Source organism: Neopelma chrysocephalum, unplaced genomic scaffold (assembly GCF_003984885.1).
Source record: "Neopelma chrysocephalum unplaced genomic scaffold, ASM398488v2 Primary Assembly neopelma1_45, whole genome shotgun sequence".
Classification (NCBI taxonomy): domain Eukaryota; kingdom Metazoa; phylum Chordata; class Aves; order Passeriformes; family Pipridae; genus Neopelma; species Neopelma chrysocephalum.
Window position 1 is genome coordinate 10,391,409 of NW_020897704.1, and position 21,353 is coordinate 10,412,761.

General features: G+C 39.8%; 1 protein-coding gene across 5 annotated transcripts in view; it reads right to left on the reverse strand.

Moving 5' to 3' along the window:
* PIK3CG (phosphatidylinositol-4,5-bisphosphate 3-kinase catalytic subunit gamma) overlaps window positions 1-18,866 on the reverse strand; it is a 33,538-nt gene extending 14,672 nt beyond the window's left edge. The window contains exons 1-7 of one of the 5 annotated variants that reach the window (XM_027679335.1): window positions 18,510-18,866; window positions 13,761-13,999; window positions 10,517-12,532; window positions 6,199-6,264; window positions 5,869-6,094; window positions 1,963-2,066; window positions 300-446 (exon numbers count right to left, since the gene is read on the reverse strand). In XM_027679335.1, the coding sequence (XP_027535136.1) occupies window positions 300-446; window positions 1,963-2,066; window positions 5,869-6,094; window positions 6,199-6,264; window positions 10,517-12,520 (2,547 nt within the window). In that variant the 5' untranslated portion in view covers window positions 12,521-12,532; window positions 13,761-13,999; window positions 18,510-18,866. Of the gene's footprint in view, window positions 1-299; window positions 447-1,962; window positions 2,067-5,868; window positions 6,095-6,198; window positions 6,265-10,516; window positions 12,533-13,760; window positions 15,576-17,950; window positions 18,268-18,509 lie in introns of those variants that run through there. The other 4 variants (XM_027679336.1, XM_027679337.1, XM_027679333.1 and 1 more) reach the window with 4 other exon arrangements.
* Window positions 18,867-21,353: the final 2,487 nt, after the last annotated feature.

A 21,353-nucleotide genomic window follows, 5' to 3' on the forward strand; every position in this document is an offset into this window, starting at 1 on the left:
CTTTGCTTACTAAACAATTTTTAGCTCAACCCACAAGTTTTCTTGCTTTCACTCTTCCTTTCCTCTTTCCCCATCCCACTGGCATTAATCCACAAAACAGTAACATAAGAAACTGCAGTACAAGAAAGATGATCCAATGTTGATAAGAATCTTGCCATACACAATTTAAAAAACAAAAGACAACCTCATATTTCAAATGGACAGTAAAGATAAGGTACATACACTTTTGAAAAGGAAAATTATGTTAAAGTATTTTAAAATATTCACATTATTCACTTTATATGTTTTAGCTATCATACCTGTAAAATGAGCATGTCCTGACGGAGGTCATCTCCATGTTTGAAGATTATGCCTATGGTTTCATTTGACAGAGCTGTTGGATCTGCACATTTAAACTCAAGCCAGAGGGGCTTCTTCTTAGATGCCATTACTTTACATTTTTCTATCTGTGAAAGACACATTTATTGCTTGCTAGCCATTGTACTCCAACTAACCTTTTTACACAGCAGCTACAGAATAGTTTATCAACTTCCAATCAATTATACCACAAAAAACACACTGAAAGTACATGTAAGGAACAGTGTTCAATTGCCATATAAAGCCCTTCTGAACCTGCACAACTTTTAACCACTGCCCACGATAAAGGAAAAAGTGTATCTTGACTCTCCAAAACTGGATTTGGCATGTAAATCTGCTTCAGACAGATTTAAATCAGGAATAGAGATTCTGACAAAACTGGCAAATATGGACCCTCAAAACAGGACTTCAACAGGTGCTTCGCAAAACCGGAACATAATCATTGTCCAATGCAATTTACCACATTATCCACCCTTGTGACTCCTAGCAATTACATTCCATATTGCTTGACTCAATTCCCTTAGCAAATTGGTCAAATTCATGGAGAAAATGGCATTTTTGAAACTAATGTAACATAATAATTCGTAAAATAAGAAAATTAATTCCCTAATTTTATTACATTTTTAATCTTGATAAATTCAGCACTGCAATGACTGAAACTGCATTACTTCAAATGTTTTCTCCAGTAATTATGGATAATACAACTGCAGTATACAACACTTTCTATTCTGGAATTCCTGATTCATCATTGAACATTACTATGTACAATACAGCCATCTAAAACAAAAAAATAAGCAACTGCACATTAGTGTTTGAGAGCTGATAGAGAGAGATGACATAGGAGATGAGTATTTTAGAATATTCACATTTCATAAACTGAAGTTCTGAGCCTGCAGTTTAAAGCAAAACAGTTTTTACCACCCTTGGTTTCAAAAAGGAAAGAAGTTTTTAAATCTTTGAACTTACTAGAAACGCACTGATTTTGCTTCTAATACTTGGTTTAGACTAGTACCTCAGCCATGCACAACTGGGAAGTGTTTAATTCTCTCAGCTTGAAGATAGACGAGCCTATAGCCTGTTTGCCAAGGCATAGGTTTATTTAACAGAAACATGGCCATATCTAGACCTGATGATACCTAATATCCAAATGAGTACCTGGCTATTCAGCAATTCCTTAAGTTGGATGGTCCTTGGCTAAGAGAAAAATCAAGGGATTCTTTTCTTGTGGGGTCCTTGCTGCACATCAAGTGACTCCAAGGATCTTCACTGTGCCTCTTTACGCACACCTCCTATTGCATAGCAAATGCATGATCCAATTTCCTTTCACTGCATTTCACTGGATTAAACTAATGGAAAAATTATAATTGCCGTTTAATGATTAGAATTTCATGGGTTGCATTTTTTGTAGCACATGGTGGCATATCATTACACTTAGGAAAATTGTAATAGCTCTGGGAACAAAAACTTACTGAGTCCATGAAATGGCATCATATTTACACTGAAATAAGACCTTTAGACATATTAGCAAGATTTTTTACCAAATGACACATACTTGCAAACACACTTTTTTTAAAAAGGATTTTCAGAAACTCAGAGTATACTTACCACCAGGGCTCCTGCTCTTAGGCCAGGATCATATGGAACTCTAAAACTTTCTGGAAGTTTGCTGCTCTGTAATTTTTCAAGCTTTTGTCTCAGCTGTGCAATAACTGCAATGACAAGTAAAAAACCACAATGAAATCAAAAGTTGGACGGCAAAAAGCTTACAGGTAATCAAACTTGTTAAGTATCATGATTTGGTTAAAAAGCTCTGCCTAGCTACTTTTTAAATTGCTTTCCTCATGGATCTCCTGATTTGAAGAATGGAGGAAGACTCTTTAACTTGCACTATCAATGGTCAGGGTTGTTTCAGATACCTAAAGTCTTCAAGCACCACACAAGTCGTGTGCTTTCTCTGCAGTGTTAGAAGCACTGCATAGTACTTGGTGTCCTTCTGAAAACTCAAGAGATTACATTAAAATGTCAGCTTTCATTTAAAAAACAAAACACAGTAGAACACACAAAAATACTTTGCCCTTATAACTGACAAGAAATGCAGACACTCGTGGCTTTTGAATTCTTGTTAAGAGACAACACAGAGGTACTGAATTTCCTATCCTCCTAAAACTGGTTTCATACTGCAGCCCTGTTAATCTCACATTCCAGTAAGAAGAAAATTTGCTGCATGTATATATGAACAAGAATTTTACTGTTCATATCTGAACTCAATCTTTTAATTCATAAAACTTCAAGCTTCTGAATCTTCAGCTCAGAACAGTACAGATTACACAACATATGATGTACTTTGTTCATCTCAGCTAGCGGTGTTAGCAGCACAAGCAATACACTGGTTATTACCCTGCATTAGGATGAAGACCTGAACACTGTTCTAAAAGAAACTGTAGCTACACAGCAGGGGATGCATATACATGTTCGAGTAATTTTGGAGATAAAAATTAAAGAGCAAAAAAAACTGTACTGAGAAAACTAGACATGGACCTGGATACTTAAAAGAGGATCATAATCATAGAATCATGGCTTAGTTTGAGCTGGATGGGACCTTGAAAGGCCATCTAGTCCAACCCACCTGCAGGGACATCTTCAACAAAACTTGCTCAGAGCTCTGTCCAACCTGACCTTCAGTATTTCCAGGCATGGGGCATCTCCACTTCCCTGGGCAACCTATTCCAGCGTTCCAACACCCTCATCATAAAAAATGTCTTCCCTATGCATAGTCAAATCTACCCTCCTTTAGTTTAAAGCCATTAACCCTTGTCCTGTTGCTGCAGGCCCTACTAAAATGTTTGTCTCCACCTTTTTTATAAACTCCCTGTAAGTACTGCAAGACTGCTGTAAGGTCTCCCCAGAGCCTTCTCTTCTCCAGGCTGAACAACCCCAGCTCTCTCTGCCTTTCCTCAGGAGAGGTGCTCCAGCCCTCTGATCATTTTTGTGACCCTCCTCTGGACTCATTCCAGCAGGTCCATGTCTGTTCTGGACACGGTGATCCAGGTGGGGTGTCACAAGGGCAGAGAAGAGGGGCAGAATCACCCCTCCCAACCTGCTGCCCACACTGCTTTTGATGCAGCCCAGGATACTTTGGCTTTTTGGGCTGTGAATGCGCATTGACAGAAAATGAAGACAGTTTAAGAGCTGCTATCAAACTAAGAAAGTCAAGCCAAAAGAATTAGCCAAGAACTCACAGAACACAAATGTTACACATAAACTACAAGGTTTTACAAAAGAACTACCTAGCAGTGCCTGGTGACCATTTTCTTCTGGTAAAAAATAAATCTGACAGCAATACACAGGAGCTACTAAGTGGACTTTATAATTAGATACTTTTCAAAAAAACCACCAAAACCCACAATAACCAAAACCAAACCAATTAACCAAAAAAATAAAACCCCTAACAAAATCCTCTCCCCCACAAAAAAACCCCACCTAGGTTGTAGTAACTTGGGTCATGAAACAGCTATCTAAAACGTAACTATAGATTTCCTAGAAAAATGTAGCTTTACTTCAGTAAGTCTCCTCATTGTAATTAGTGTAATTTGAAAACTGTAGGCCAACCAATTGAAGCAAACAAAGATAAGGAATTAGCTGATTTTAAAACACAAGTAATGGCACTTGCTAAAACAATTTTCAAGTTGATCTGGCTTAAGAACAAGGTGTTATGCATTTTAAGAGATGAAACAGCTGCACAGACACATTTCTGGGAAACAAATTATCTAGCACAGTGGTGATGAAAGCAGACAATCCCATGAAAGATGTAGTAGTATTATCATAAGAATTTATTTATTTATTTATTTATTTATTTATTATTACTTGCTATGTTCAAATATAAGCAAAGAGATTATATGAAAAGTTAAAGAAACAGTTTGACAGCATGATTGCTACTGGAATAGTATGGACCTAATAGGAAGGAATTCATCCTTTAAAAAAAATCCACAAACACTGGAGGAAGAAACATATATATACAAGAATTAGACTGCATGACAGAATGAAATGAAACAGAACAAAACATTCAGACTGAAAATATGAACAACGATGAACATAGAAATGACAAGGTAAAAAAGAAGCAATAACCTAAAGAATAAATTTTAGGATATACATTTTTAAAAACATAAGAAGTAGAGGGGGTTTGTAGGAAAAATTATGTCCTCAATAATCTGAGAATAAATTACATTACGTATAGAATTAGTAGGACACTCCACATTTTCAGGAAGCCTTATTCAGTGAAAATGTCAATTATATAAGTCATCTTTCAATGTTCTGCTGTACATTACATACAAAGATTCTTTAACTTCAAAACCTCGTGGGTGTTAATGTGATTGCTTTCTCTTGAAACTTTTCTTCTTTGCCCACATATCCTTCAAAGATAATGTATTATGGAAACCACTGCTGTTACAGACATGTACATCTGCAAGGATGTAAAATTTCTTTCCAAAATACGGAATTCTGACTAAATACATTTAGGTTACGGAGTATTTTAAGATAAATTTAGGAAGTTGATTAGAAACAATGTTTTATATATGGGGCTTCAGTAAGCCACTTAACTCATACTATGTGGTAACATAATAGATATTACATAATATATTGAAATGCATATTTCCTTTAATTTTCTCTTGAAACACCACCACACCCACTTCTGCATAGCCAGGGTGGAAAGGCTCTCCAATTCAAGGAATTCCTGGCCTGGAACATCCCAGGCTGAACACTTGGGAAGAGGCAGTCTCTCTACAGCTTTAAGAGTTTTAATATTATCATGTCTTCTTGCACTTACCCCAAACACCAAGAAAGTAACAAGAATGATGATAGACAAGCTTTCAAGGAAGTTGGGGGGGGAAAGGCAGGCAAATCCCAGAGGTAAGCAGGCACTGCATGATCCTACTGTGGCTTCCAAAGCAGTGCTTCCAAGAACTAGAAATAACAATACCACATCCGTGTCTCACAGGACAAATGCTCCTCAAAGACATGCTCAGTATATTCAGCCCTGATCCACCACCAGCTTCTTTCATGGCATAGCAGAAGCTGTACTGGACTCCTCCACCATCTTCTTGCCAAGAGTCTTTTAGTGAGAGCTTAGGGTAAGGTTGTGTTTCTTGGCAAGTGTCACTTTTTATTTCCAGTTGATATTTGTGTCCTGGATTGTTTCTTTCTTCAGTGCTGGCATTCAGCTAAGGGTTACGTACAAGAACTTAGCTGTTTGCCAGTTGCATGGCGTGAGGTTCAAGAAGATAAGCCAAAGCATGGGAAAGCACTGGATGTCTAGAACATTGATATTCTTCCCCTTCTGGGGGAAGGTTTAATCATTATTAGCTTACACACACATTTTAAAAGAAAATTATGCCCTTTGACAGTAATTTATCCACAAATTTTCTAAATAAACAGTACAATTTGCTGTCTAGTTTTTCAAACCCAAAGAGAAAAAACAGTAATATTACCAACAAAGAAATGCCTGTTAGCAAATACCTTGAGAAGTAACATCATACTTTTCTGCAGAAACTGATTTTATCTCCATTGTGACTTTGTGTAGCAATTCAATGACTTGAACCTGCTTCATGAAGTCGTGCAGCATCGCCTTCCCACAGCCCCTGAGATAGGCCTCGAGGATGACCGCAAACCTCTGCTGGTAATGCATGGACTGGGCAATCTCGCTTCTCAAGAACCAAAACAAGAAGTGACCAATTCTTTTGTTCTGGTGGTGAAGAAAAATACTGCAATCAGTACATATTTCTTGACAAAGGGTTTTAATAATGCCAGCAACTTCAGCTTAAGTTGGCTGTATTTTGAAGTACTTACCCTCAAACCACGTTTTAGCAGAAATCTGGCTAATGCGCTGTCATGATATGGCTCAAATTTCACAGCCTGAGTAATACAAACAGAAGGCATGTTATTAACACATTTAAGATCCCAATGCACTTACACTTATGCTGACATCTGCAGAACACACTGCTGCAGGAGTAGAAAATGTGTAACAAAGCAAGTCCTTTCGAGGTTTCTCTGTATCTCATTCAAGAAGCACTTTTTCTTTGCAACAGGTTCTTTTCAGGTTTATTATTAATGTGACAACCAGTGAGGCCGAACTGAGCACATGAAGGAATGTGAACAAAACAACATCATTCCCAGGCTGTAGAAAAAGCTAGCAAGATCAGGAAACAGTCTGCACTCTGACTGATGCTGAGAATGCTTGAAATTTTTACTGCCAGATAAAATAACATATTTGTAATCATTCTTCAATAAAAATACCAATAATAAAGTACTGGTTTTGGACAACACCTGCTACTTCAGGAGTTAGGCCCCAGGGTTCACTGCTGGGTTCTCCAGAAAGCATGAGATACAGGAGCAGCTTCTCAGAGCACCTATCTGGCCTTTAACCCCTAAATGAATCACAGAATCATAGAATCAACTGGGTTGGAAAAGACGTTAAAGATCACCAAGTCCAACCCTTTATAACAGAATAAAGGCTCTGATACACATCCTGTACTAATGGAGTACAATTAAGAGGAAGACTTCACCAGAGCTTTTTTTTTAATGACTCTGTGAGAACAGATGTATTTTTTTCTCTTCCAAAAGCTGCTCCCCTCCACCCAAGCCCAAAGACATTTCCAAGCTACTGCCAAAAAAGCGTGTGGAAAAAAAGTCAACAATTCTTTTCAGGTGTCAGCATTGGAACTTTTTTGCTGTTATTCTCTTCTTCAACCCAATAACCACATGAATTGCTCTTCCAGAAAACTATCGCGCTCCACATACTGGGCTGTGCCAGGGAACTTCTCCATTTCAACTCATTTTTCCAGCAACTTCTTTTCTGTTGCTTCAGGAACTCATGTTTATAAGAGCTTTGTATTAAGATTAATGGTGGAAAAAAAGTATGCATGTATATCCCATGGCAAGAAAAATAAATAAGATGCATACAATCTCTGAAATAGAGTCAGAAAATCCTGTCATGGACTGAGGGGGTTGGTGAATGGCTTCAGGTTCTGGAAATAGAGTGCCAGGAAGCAGCCTGTAAGGAGATTAAAGGAAAACAAAGGGATGCGCAGAGAGCCGGGTGCATGTAGTACGCTCAGCTTTCAGAAGCAACTAAGTATGCAAACCTCTAGCAGTAGTTATTCAATAGAATATAATGGCTCTTTCAAGATCGTTGCAGTCTGCAGCTTGCAAAGAAGCAACCAAGCCATCAGCAAAGGTCTGCTAAATTCATCAAACAAATCATAGTTTTATAAACTCTTAAAAGTGCTGTGGCACACAGTTGCTTTTTTATTAAAATATCAACATGATTTCTGAAATGTAAATCTTCCTGTGGGTTTATTCAACAGAAAAAAAATCAAGCTTTTTCAGTCAACCTTCTAGAATGAACCAACTTAGAAAAAGGTCATAAAGACACGTTCTTTCCAGCTGCTGGCTAAGAGACAGACAAGAAAGCCAAGCACCAGACTTGCCCTTCTCCTGTATCATAATTCTGCAAGAACTGTCTTGACTGCCTCCGCAATACTGTTCCATTTCCCCAAACAACTTCATCTTATTTAGGAAAGATGATAAGCATTCACAAGCATAAACTGATTTTATGATATATAGATCCTTTTACTTTGTGTATGAGATTAGGAGGTATGAGGGTTTTTAATAAAAATTAATTTTCACTGCAGTAAGGTGCCCAACAGCAATAACTATCACATAAATTCAAATGGATTTGCTTACAGTTCCAAGGAAGCCTATTAAAAACCTCATTCTGGTATATACTATGCTTAATGTTCTCAATGCATGTCCTTGAAAAACAATTTAAGACTGAAATACAGCCAAACAACCAACATTGCTCCAAAACAAAGCCTCCTCATTAAAGTTGCAAATATATTTTCAAAAAATAATATTAAAAATGTATTATGAGCATCCTTATCAAGCTGATGTTTTAGAAATAATTATTTTTAAAAGTCAAGGCCATTTTTCTTTTTTCCTCACAAAGTGAAACATCAACTTTTGCACAGCAACAACAAAAGCTGGCCATTAAAAGATGTCTGCTGGTAATTCATCAGGTCCCTGCACATATCTTTGCCTTGTCAATTCAGCACAAGAACTTTAGTCACTGCCATATCATGCATTGTAGTTGTTGGTGTTCGTCTTACAAAGGATTTTGTTGCATTTTAACTATCCTATCCATGTTCTATCAACTGTACAGAGAATGACAGACCATTGCAGGAAGCTAAATAGGTTTATTTATGGTGTGGCTGCTTCTATTTGGTATAAACCTGGGGGGAAATAAAACGCTTGCTTGATTTCTAGGAGAAGGTAAAATGGAGGCAAAAAGAGGGCAATAAGCCACAGAGCTTTCATAAAGGCATGCATTTGAAAGGTGATGACCATTTGCAAAATAGACATTTCAGATGTGTCCACTGAAGTAAAGGAATGGCTGACATCCATTCTCTGAAAAACATAGATTTTTATATACATTGTGGTACCAAAGCTTTCCTGCAGGATGCTGACAGCCTACATTCCACTGTTAGCTGAGAAACAAAGACAAGGACAGCAGCAGAGAGGTGAAAGTTGGAATCTAGCATTTTTTTCCTTCCTAAGGATAGTTATCTTGTAATTTCTTACATCTCTTACTAAAAATGACACAGCTAAGTTAAGCCACTATGATTTTATGCTATGGTACTTTATTTAACTGTTAGAGAGATTTATTCTTTTTAAAACTCACCAGATTTGTACTTTCTGAAAACAAACAATTTCAAAAACAAATGGAAAAAAACCCAGTACTTCCTCCACTCTCTCAGGCATCTGGATAGCAACCAATCACCATCCCAAACTCCTAATTTGGATACCAAAAAAAGTGAATAAAATTGCTGAGCCACATGTAGATAGCAAAAGCTCACAAGCCAAGCAGATATATATAGCAGCAACTATGTGGGAGGCCCAATGAGGTAACCGTAGCGACTCGTTTGGTTAATGCAGAAGTGCATAAATTCTGCCTAATCTTCAGACAAGCAAATACAAGGCTAGAAAGGTTTTGTTTAAAGCACTACTGATGTGCAGCAAAATCTGAGCGACTAACTTCCATTTTCCTGGGAACCCAGGTGCTCTCTAAACCCGCAGAAATTAAAAGCCCCATCCTGCAGCTTCCCCAGCTGTAGCTGTTCCATTTCTATTTTCTTTTGAATTTTGAATGCCAACTTTGTCCTCTGATTCTCTGAAAAAAGTATTTCCTGCTCTGAGGGACGACAGCCTTTCCACGCAAACTAGAGCCCTGCCAGGTGCAGAAAGCCTGTGGAGTCGCGTGACTTCAGGGGCCAGGCTCACCAGGAAGAACACGGGGTTACAGCTTCCATCAGTCACTAGAGGAGAGGAGACTTTGCTGCTGCCCAGTGACAGCATCGTGTTGAGAAAAAGCAACCAAACCAATGTTCACGTATAGCTGATATAAACCTTCCCAACGTTTCATCTGGTAGATCCACACACAAAGCACTTCAAATCAATACAGCATTGCCATTAAAACCACAATTTTTCACCCAAGTTCCCAGAATGACTTAATCTTATTATGTAGTCCTAGCAACTCTTTAATTACTTTCAAAATTTTTTTTGGAAGCTTCTAAATAAAATTGGTCCCCTTAACACAACAAGACTGAAGTCTGCAACATACTGTGTAACTACACTGGTGTTCTTGACCTAAAACTCAACCCCAGATTTTTCTTCAGGCCTTGCCCATGTCAACCTCTGCCTTTACTTTCTGTCAACATTCTTTTTTCTAAACTACTGGTAAAGTCGGTCAACAACTCTTCAGTGCTGTGTGATTCAGACCTGATATGAACAGGCTTAAAGACAGCACAGTTAGGATTTACTCCCACCACAGCTTTGCTGGCATTAACAATTTTCAGAAAAACTTACTACTGTAAACACAAGATGCAAATTGTAAGACAAAAGGCAATGGTAACACAGAAACAATGACACAAGCAAAACACAAGAAGAAGAAAAGTATATTTTGTGTTAACCTGGTTACTACCACTGCTTTGACTAAACCCTGAAGACTTCAAACTTAGGGATTACTAATAAGACCTACAAAAATGAGAATCGTGATGGGATATGCAAATATTCCTGCAAGGCAGAGTTCAAGAATGCAAATACACCTTACCTGCACAAGCTGTAAAAGATAATGAAGAACATCATCATCTTCTAAACTTTCCAGTTTTTGAACTGCCATTGCTCGGACATTTTCATCTGAAAAGTTACAGTCCAGAAGTTGCATCGTGAGTCCAACATCTAAAGTGCTCTGATCCCAAACCTCTTTTTTAGCTAGCAACTGGTATGTTTTGGCCACTATTTCTTGTTGTCCCCATTTCACAGAGCTAAGCAGCTTAGGATATGCCTTGGGGTGCTTTATGCTTTCATATCTGAAGTGCCACAACAGTTCTTTGTCCTCAGGAGAAAGTGGATTAAGTGGGTCAGTTGCTATGATCTCTTCAAGTTGTTTGCGAAGCTGGTTGGGCATTTCAGCTCGGGTCCTGTCCCCTTGGGGGTCTGATGCTATCCTGTGCTTGGGCAAGGCAATTGGGTGACAATATTTGTCCAGCACAATAGAGATAGCCATTGAGTTTTCTTTATCTGGGTTAGTTGCTGATGTGAGTTTGTCTGCATTGATACTTCCTTGTTCTTCACCCTTGCCTGGAATTTTCCACATGTGGAGCACGTACTCCCCACTTCGTAGCAAGAAACGGTGATCTATCAACAAAAGATTTACATAATAGAGAAGCTGGGTTTTGCATTTTGTATCAGAGTTGGAGGATTCATGTGACTGAAGGTTCGTCTTTGTGGAAGGCCCCTGTGCTTTGCCACAGTATATCTGAAGATTCAGAAGTGCTCCTTTAGGCAAATCCTTAATTTTGATATCAAACTCCAGCCAAATATTCCATAGAACCTCCTCAGTAAAAGGCTTCGATGAAGTTCTCCTCTGTGAAAGGAGCTGCTGCCCATGCTGAATGTTAGCTTCCACAAACACAGTAAGATCAGTATTTCTTGGTAAAACTGGAATATCAATGCCAACTATTTTCACCCTAAATTTCCTATTACAATCCCACAATGAGATAGTGAAAACTCTCTCATGGTCTTTTCCATCTATTGTCAATTGTTCGTGATAACCTGTAACTCCTGTACAGTCATCCACCAAGGGCCATTCTTCCTTCTGAACCTCATCCTCATTCGGGTCAGGGGGATTGTCTAGGACAAGGTGGATTTCTTCCCCATTCTTAAGGCACTGTCTTATCCAGTGAAAATCTTTGATTGGTGTCTCTCCAATAATGTACTCATCTCTGCCACAAACCCTGAGAACAAAATCCAGCTCGCTATGATCTTCAGGAATGTCCATCAAAGATTTTTTCTTTGCCATTTTGGTGAAAAAGCTGTGAAGAATCATATCTGGAGTGTCATCTATTGACACTTTAATTTTTTGACTAGTTGTTCCCCTATGTATGATTATGAAAATGTTATTATTAGTGATCTTTTTAAATAAATATTCTGGGAGTGGCTTAGATGTAGTCCATGGGTGCATTGCGTACAATTTAGGATCTCTGCAGGCTACCTCTATCATTCGTGGAGTGACTAATCTGCGACGGGTAAATTCTAGCTCATCATCATGCACATTGCTTACATCAGTGACATCATAACCAATTAAATCGTTAAGCTGCCGCTGAAATTCCTGAACTTCTTCTGATGGTTTTTGTTTCTGGACAACGTAAATCTTGCCTACCTTTTTCTGTAACACTTTCCAGTACAGTATGCAGTCCAGTGTCTGCAATACTTGGTGTTTATCATAAATTTCATACCATTGCCCTTTCTTCTGATACTGCAGGACAAACTGATCTGGGGTGAATGCATGGTAGAAGTCTGTGGTTTGACTCATCTCTATTGCACGCATCCAAATCTGAGCCTTCATTTGCTCAACCGTACAGTTGCCAGCTATTTCAAGTAACATCATTTCTGGTACTTTAGTATGTTTATTGCTTGTAGGTAAAACGAACTCGATGGATATCAGTTCCATTGATGAAAAACTACTCGATGTACAATGAGGTTTCATTCTTCTTCTCCTTCGTTTGTTTTCCTCTCTCATAACAACAGGCTGTTCATGATCCCCCAACTCCATGCCAGAAGAAATCTAGCAAAACATACAAATTCTTGATTACTTTTTCATTTACATTTATCTTTAATTTTTTAAGTCTTGCTAATTAAAATCATAGGCCAGTCAGAATCCTGCCATGTATACACTTACCATATTTCTGCTTCCCCTTAATTTCTAGTCACAAATACTTGATTTACATGGATCAACTCAGATGTAGTCTATTCAATTCAATACAAAATATAAATTAAAAAAAACCCAACAACCAACTCTACAGTGATTAAATAATTAAAATGGAGCTTTTAGACATCCTTCCCAGATTTTACTGAGGATAAGCAGTCTGAGTGCACGACCTCCACACTGATTTGTTCTTGCTTCTATTTGATCAAGCACTGATTCTTCTGCGGCCTCATCTGTTTGATGGTGTTGATGTTAACACAAGTGGATTACATAGAAATCAAAAGACACACTCTCGTGTATGAGCAGAACACGATCTCACTGAGCTCCAGGAATGGCAGAAAGTAACAAAAATTGCAATATTTGCAGACTGGACAGACATGAGCTTATTCCCAGTTTCCACTGTCTCTTTTAACTGATGAAGAATCAGGACTTCCACCTAAAAACAGCCCTTAGGATTCAAAAGTCAGGAACTATTTCTGAAGACAGATATTTAACATGCATCTAAATTCAAGGCTAGTGTCCTTAGATATGCTTCTTTTGAATAAATCAATTCACCAGACTGAGAACATCCATCCATTTCCAAAGTACACACTTCCAGTATGAACTAACAGTTTATTACAGAAGAAAAATCTCCCAAGCTGATGCAAATTTATTACCCTATACATCAAATCACACCTAAAACAATATCAAACATAAGTAGCCTACCTTATTAGCATTCAGTAAACAAAATATATTGTTGCTCTCAGTCAATCTCCATTGAACAATATTGAAGTGGAAATTATTCACCGAGAGCTTGAAAGCGGAAAGCAGTGCTGATTGAGCACACTCGCACAAGCCAAGCTACCACAACATACTGAACTTCCTTTCCAAACAACACTTTCTACACAGAAAATCTTTCTCTATCTGCTGGAGAAAAGTAAAATCGGTGTAATGATGCCTTAGCAGATAATAAAACAAGCAGATAAAAATGTAAAAGTTTAAACTGAAGCAACACAGCATGCTAACTAAAATTCTTTTTTCAAGTTCCGGAACACAGTGAATGTGGTCACGCCACCTCTATAATTGACAAAGTAGAAGGAAATATTACCTGCTTATAAAACAAAGGCTGAATTGCCGAAGACGACTCATTTGTTTAATTTTTGAAGTTCCTATTTTTTTAGTGGAAGATCATTCACACAAAACGTTTCTTTGTTTAAGCTGTTCTGCTTTTCTTGCTTGCCCTCATATCCAGATGCAAAGGAAGTGCTGCACTTACCAGGAAGGAAGTTTTAACCAAGTTGCTTATACATACGATTGCTCATTTTAAAAGAAGTCAGAATGCTTTTCCTGTTATAACAGCAAAAATACACCAACAGTACACCAATTTAACACACATGCATAGAAGACATGCCTAAATCCTTTTAAAAATAGCAAAGAATAATCTGGGCAATAAATGTAATGAATTCAAATAAAACATTTAAAACCAATACATTTTTGAGAGATTACTTTATATAAGAGTTAAATACCAATACTAGATAAAAGACAACTAAATCTGCAATGTTTCATTACTTTTATTTTCATGGTGACAGCTGTTTGAGGTTATCAACTTAAATTCACTAGAGTTTTTTAAGCCAGTCTCTGTACGGGCATCACGTGGATGTTGTATCTGCCGAGGACCTTGCATGGTAACGTCAGCAGTAGAACTGCTGGGCAATCTTAGCCCTAGTATTTTTAACTCGTTCATTTATGATTACAAACACACAGTGAAATCCACTAGAAATGATGACTTAAGATTCAGAAAGAAAATAAACCACATACTTCCAACTCTAAGTCTTGTGGTTAACTATAACCTGAAGAGCTGTTCCTTTACTAAAAAAAATGCCCACAGAAAAAAATATTTGGGAAAACATGGTCATAACAGAAAGAAAAGACAGAAAAAATTCTAATTGTATCCTTTTTCCTTATGACTCTTCCAGTGAAATACTGACCATTTTGAAGAACAACAAGTAGTATATATCCTACACTGGTACATATCCTACAAAAATTATGACTCTTGAGAAGGAAGAAAAAAATATGAAACAACTGAAAGGTCTTTTAACAACAGTGAAGTTGGTGGTGCCTTTTCCTTTTCTTTAACATATTCACACTTCCTATTTGTAAGACACTTTTTATTAAAAAGTGAAAAATAACCCTCCCTCTGCATTGGTGAAAAAATCTGACAGCCTCTTACATGTCTCCAGTGTGCCATTCTCAACCTCTGAAATTAACATTTTACAGGGGTTAAAAAACAGAAAAATGCACTTCCCCATACACACAGCTCTTCTTTCTCAGAGAATCATTCTGCTTGGCAATCAAGATTGATTTGTTTTTAGAAGATATTTTTCTCAGGAAGTGACTTTGGGGGAAACACACTTTGTCGCAGCTCCTTTTACCTTTTAAAGCCAGTATTTGAATTTTCTCATAGCAGTGGCGAAGTTACCCTGAACATTTTGTCACTGACGTGGAATCTACTCATCTTGGCCAAGACACTTCCAACACTCATCCTCCACCCATGTGCAGCCTGTCAGCATTCATCAGCCACAGTCTCTGTGGCATCTCAGAACTACACACTGCGTTCCTCTCTCACATTGTATAATTTCTAAAATACAATGTAGTCACATATTTTTCTTCATTTAAACATAAGCAACTGGCATCAAGGATTTTTTCATGCCAACAGGCTGCATAGCCCTTGTTTTAAAGTCATTATTCTGCCCTTATATAAGTAAATCTGGACTCATTTCAGTTTCATTAGGTTCTGCAAATCTAAGAAAGCGTCCAGATTTAAAATGTCCTCAGGTTGCTGCTATGTGCTATGCACCCAAGGACTAATTTTTCAAACACATATACAACAAACAGTCCATCTTCTGCTAAGCTCTTCCAGCACTACTCCACTGATCGAGACCGTCAAGACAATCAAAGGCAGCATCTCTACCTTATGCAGCAGAGAGCTATGCTGCACAATGCGCAACAAATGCAGCTGTTTCACACTCTCATCCACTTACAAAGGCAGGTAGTGCAACACAGTGAAAGATTCAGATATTCCTCCCCAAATTGCATCAGGATACAGCACAAAATGCGTGGCACTTCTATAGCTGCCCTGCCTATACAAGGCTGTCTTTTCTCCCAAATTCATTTGAGCTGTGACCTGTCATGTCTAGTCCAGCCCAATCCAATTTCCATCTCCAGTTGTGCTCTGGTCCCTTTTCATTAGCTTCAGAAGGCAGTTCTTGGAGAGACGATTGTCTCTTATCCATCTCTGCAGTGACAGACATAAAAGTGTCCTTAAGGTGACACCAAACTATATCCATTCTCAGCTAATCTATGTGTTGGGAAAACCATCTCGCCTCACGCATATGTGTCATAAAACTTTGATGTTAAATCATTTAAAATAAGTTCCTAAAACCTTTGTCATGCCAAAGCTTTACCTACAGTGTTGACAATTCTATATGTCTACCGCAACAACACCCCCAAAAAAGGGAGAAAAAAACCCATTTTTTTATTTCTAATTCTAATGAGCCTCATCAACCTTGAATATCCCTGTATTAAGAGAACTGTCCTACCACTGGTCCACAAATCTTGATGCGGTGCAATGGAGCAGGAGGAGGTGGGTCTGTAGAAGGTAACCAAGGCAAGTAAACAGCCTTGCCTTTGTCTCCAGTTTGCTCCTATCTCTTCACCCAGGTCAGCAATCTGACCATAACAAGAACAACAAAAAATTTGGTTAATTTTCAGCTGGATCAGTTCCTTTATCTGACTCATCACTTGCAGGAGTGGTAGGGTAGTGAGGGAAGAGAAGGGAAAGGAATGGAGCCAGCACAGTTGAAACATGATTCACAGCAGAATTAGGAGATAAATTAATGAGTAAACTTGTTAAATGATTTGAAAACACTGGATGAAAGGCGCTTTGAAAAGACAATGTGGTATTATGATGAATTACTTCATATATTCAGCTAGAAGAAATTCAGGACAGCTGTCAGTCTTCACTGCTCTGTTAGGACTGCATTAAAGTTCTGCTGGTTACTATTATGCTTATTCTACATTACCTCCTGCTTCTGGTTTAATCCATCATGTGGAAACCTTATTTTAAAATTATTCTTTTCACTTTAGTGTGAACTCCTTCCCAGGCAACTTAACCTGCAAGAAAATAAGCACCCTCTACCAGAGTAGGAATTACCTCGTGTGTACATTGTGCCAATATAACAATCACAGAATCAACTAGGTTGGAAAAGACCTGTGAGATCATCGAGTCCAACCTTTGACCCAACACCACCTCATCTACTAGACCACGGCACTAAGTGCCACATCCAGTCTCTTCTTAAACACCTCCACGGTTTTTATGTTCACAATTTTAGACAAAGTTAACATAAAAAATAAGTTTAAAAAAAAACCCCAAAACTATCATGACACGACCCAAAGCTTTCTGAGCAGCATACTACATCTACTTGCCTGCACTGTCCTATAGCAGGAGACAACTTTGCATTTGCTGGACAGGAATAAAATACATCTTCCCTACACCTGCTGGTGATCCAGCGCTGAACTGTGCAGGTAAGATACACCACTAACATATTAAGGATGAACGCAACAACAAAAACCCACTTTGCTCAGTTTGTCAGATCCTCTAGCAACTACTAGCTCTCATGGGAATTAAATCAGTGCAGGTTCCCATTTGCAAGTAAACTTCACAGGTAATGCGGTCACATTTCTCATCCAAAAGTATACAAATCAGCAGATACAGCTTGGTCCAGAGATTGTTAGTCAATCAGACTGCTATTACAGCTGTATCACTTTCAGGCTCCTCCTGCCTTCACTACAGACCTTTGCATATTTTGGTTTCTACATGAGTTATCTATTTGGGGCCGATTCTGGAACAAACAGTAACTTCTGTCCAGCTCCGAAAATTTAGGTAAGGATTTCAGCCAAGTTCTAGTTAACTGGCGTTACACAAGCCATAGATAATCTACCTTCAAAGCAACACTTCACCGAGTTTGGAAACACGGAGATGGCAGCTATGGTTCCTGCTGGGACACGCTCGCCGCTTGGACACTGCCTGTCCTGTCAGTTTGTGCCCAACGCTGATTCCCAACGCCGTGATCTGACCGACACCAACAACCAGTTCCCGAATGCCCTCAGCTATTATTTCAGACGATTTGTGGCGCGGTAAGGTTTCATGGTCTGCATGTACCAGACAGACACAAGAGGCTACTATTTGCTGGATGAGGAAATACAGTTATTTACTGTTTAAAAGCGGAGCTGACTCACAGATCTTAAGACCCGAGGGAACTGCTGCCACTGTCTAATGTGATCCTTCGCTTCGCATTGTTTCATTGAACGTTCCAACAGCTTCCTCGGTGGCTTTTCCATCAAACTCCGTAACTCCTGTTTGGGCCATGACGTGACGTGAAGCGGGACCGAGGCCGCGCGGGACCGGGCAGCTCGGGGGGCTCAGCAGCGCCGGGGGCAGCGGGGACCGCGGGGCGACCCCAACCAGACGCACATGCCCTGCGGGAAGAGGCCCCGAGCTCGGGAACGGCGGGATGGAGCCGGGGCTACCTCCCTTCCTCCCTCCCTCCCTCCCCCGGCCCACCGCCCGAGCCCCGAGATGGCGGCCGGCGCCGCCCGCAGCGCCCGCGGGAGGGCGAACCTCGCCGCGCCCGGACTGCCGGGGCCGGGGGCGCCCTGCGGCGGGCGCGGGGCCGGGCAGGTCCGCCCGTGGCCGCCGCGGGGAGCGGAGCTGCACCGCCACCTGCGCGCCCGGGCCTCCGGCAGGGCCGGCCTGGGGCGGGGTCCGCCGCGACCCCCCCGGCACGGAGCTACTCACCGCAGCGGCGGCCCCGGCCCCGGCTCCGGACAGGTGTTCGCCTCAGCAGGAAGCGGCGCGGGCCGAGGGCCGGCGGGGAGGCTCCATGGCCGGCGGGAGAGGCAGCTCCGGAGCCGCCGCCAATCACACGCCGGGCAAAGAGGGAACCGGCTGTGGGGCCTCCCCGCCCCGCCCGGCCCCGCCGCGGCCCCGGGGCACCCGGCCCTGGCCTCTGCTCTCGGCGCGGCCGCATCAGCCGGAGTGCGGACAGACCCGCCGGTGGCGTGGAAGCACCACAGCCGCGGTGCGGGTTTACTCGTCAGCACAAGTCATGCAGGATGTGCCCTGGTGTCAGTACAAGCAGCAAATCCCCCCTGGGAGGAGCTTCCTAGGTATTCCTTGCCCAAGGCACTCCCGCAGTGACCCCCGGGCTGCGGGCAGCTCGTTCAGGGCAGGGACAAATCAGTTTGTCTAAGCTGCCCTTCTCCTTTGGCATGATTTTCATACTGTCTGACTAAACGTCTTCTACAGGTTAAGCATCTTGCTTATTTTTTTTTAAACTACTTTTTTGGTCGAAGTTGCTGTGTTATTGTTTTTCTACTATTTTCCCATCTCCAGTCTGGGCAGTCCTGGATCTCTCTTTTTAGGTCATGTTCCTGAGACCTCCTGTGATTCCTGTAGCTCGCCTCCGGGTTTTTGCCAAATGGGCCACACTGTTTTTTGGAAAGCACTGCACAAAACTGGACATAGTAGTATTCCAGCTAAGGCCTTGCCAAGGCTGCCCACAGCAGGAGGAATAATTCATCAGCCTTAGGGTGCCAGGGCTCCAAATGCAGCTCAGGAATACCATTCACATCCAATTCAAACAAACAAACAACTCCCCCTCACCACTCTTTCCCCACCCGGGCTGCTGTCTGTTTGGCTCTGAATATGGAGCTCAGTGTTTCTGTCTCCACAGCTCTTTTTTGGAATGAACAGCAAAACTTTCCATGATTATGTTGAGATTTATTTGAGCCAGATCATGCAGTGAGTGTCACAGATGAACCCTGTATGGCACAGAGTGCACACACTCGCCCTTAGAGCCATGTTGACATAAGGTCACATCTTCAGGGAGCACTGCACAAGACCACAGGTTGCCACAAAGACTATTATTAACTTCCACAGAAAGAAAATATCAGAAGGAAATAACTAGTAAGTATGTTACACATACAGATGCTATTATAAAAAGTTGGATAATTGTTGTTATAGCATGGATGGATTCTTTCAGCTTACAAAATCATCTGCATGACATTAAGAATCACAATACTAGCCTGAAGCAGCAAGTATTTGAGGAACTATTGTATAAACGTGGAGTTTCTAATTGAGTATGCATTATATTGAACTGTGGCTATAAGGAATCATAACTCTGTGCTGGCCTCAAGTTCCTCAAGTTTTTACAAAGGTGAAAACAAAACAAAAGCCTTTTACAGCTATCACGTGATGTGTGTGCAGCATAGGGGAAACACAGTGAAGACTCACTTCATGCCTGATTTTTCCTCATTCAGTGGGTAATATCTGTCAAAGAAGTTCAGCTTTGCACAACATGTGTATTACTGAATGCTTTAAAAGACATTTAAAAGCCTTATCAAAATAGGAAGTCTTTTTTTGTTGTTGTTGGCTGGATCCCCAGATGGATCACTCTGGGAACACAAGTGTAGCCAGTTTGGAGACTAATCCTGTTAAAATCCATGGGCTTTATTTGGGGATGCACAAACATATGGAGATTTGAGCAGCTGAATAAAAAGACTGTCATTTGTCAAAAGACAATTATAGAGGGAATAATATACAGCCAGAGCAAATGACACATTTCATGTTGATTTCAGCCAGAATTGTGTAACATATTTTTTTAAATAGCTATAAGTCAACATAATGTTATCTGCAATGCAAGAATAAATTATTTTGCTAATTATATTTGAGAAAGATCGGTAAACTGAAAATCTTTGTCTTTTCAGGGTTAAGTTAATAAAATACTAAATTTTTGCTGTTAATCTTCAGCTTGTCTATATATAACACAATTTTCTTTATTGCCTTTTTTGGCAAATCAAGTAATACAAATTTTCCCGTAAGCAAGGATGCTCTCCTTGTAGGTTGTATTTTCTTTGGAAATACACATTTTAACATTATTTTATTCCTATTCATTTCCAAATGGGACTTAAAGCCTTTCCCATAAATTATCTGTTCATTTGTTGGGTTTGGGTTGTTTTTTTTGTTTGTTTGTTTTTTTAAGTCAAAAACAGCCTGTACAATAAATTGAAATGCATATTTTACCATATCAAAAATGGAACTTTAGAACAGTCAGGAATACCATGGCTTAATGAAGGAAGGTGAAGAACACAATTTGATATTTAAATGAAGGTGATTTAATCAAAATTAGTTATGCAAAGAAGCAATCATTTTGCTAATATAATCTTGTGGGGTGCAGTCAAAATGCAATTATTTCCTTTATGTTCCAGCTGTAATAAAAATATGACAAGGAATCACTGTCATGATCTTAAATGGGAGTTTTGGAGGTTGGAAAAATGTAAGATGGTATCTTTTGTGTCCTCTGCACAGTCAAACATCAGTTTTTATGTTCTTTCATGGAGAACTGCGATAAAGAATAACAGCCACATTAAATGCTCAGCAACAACTTTATATACTGACATATGTTGGAACTGGATATGATTGTTCTGTTGTCATTGACAAACTGGGTTCATTACAATTTAGGAAATAGTATCTGGTAGTTTGGGTTCGATTTTATTTTCTATATTGCCAGCAGAGAAAAAAAATAAATGCAGAAACTTTGTAGGTCTTCTAACAACAAAATCAAAGCCTGCTTGCCTAGTT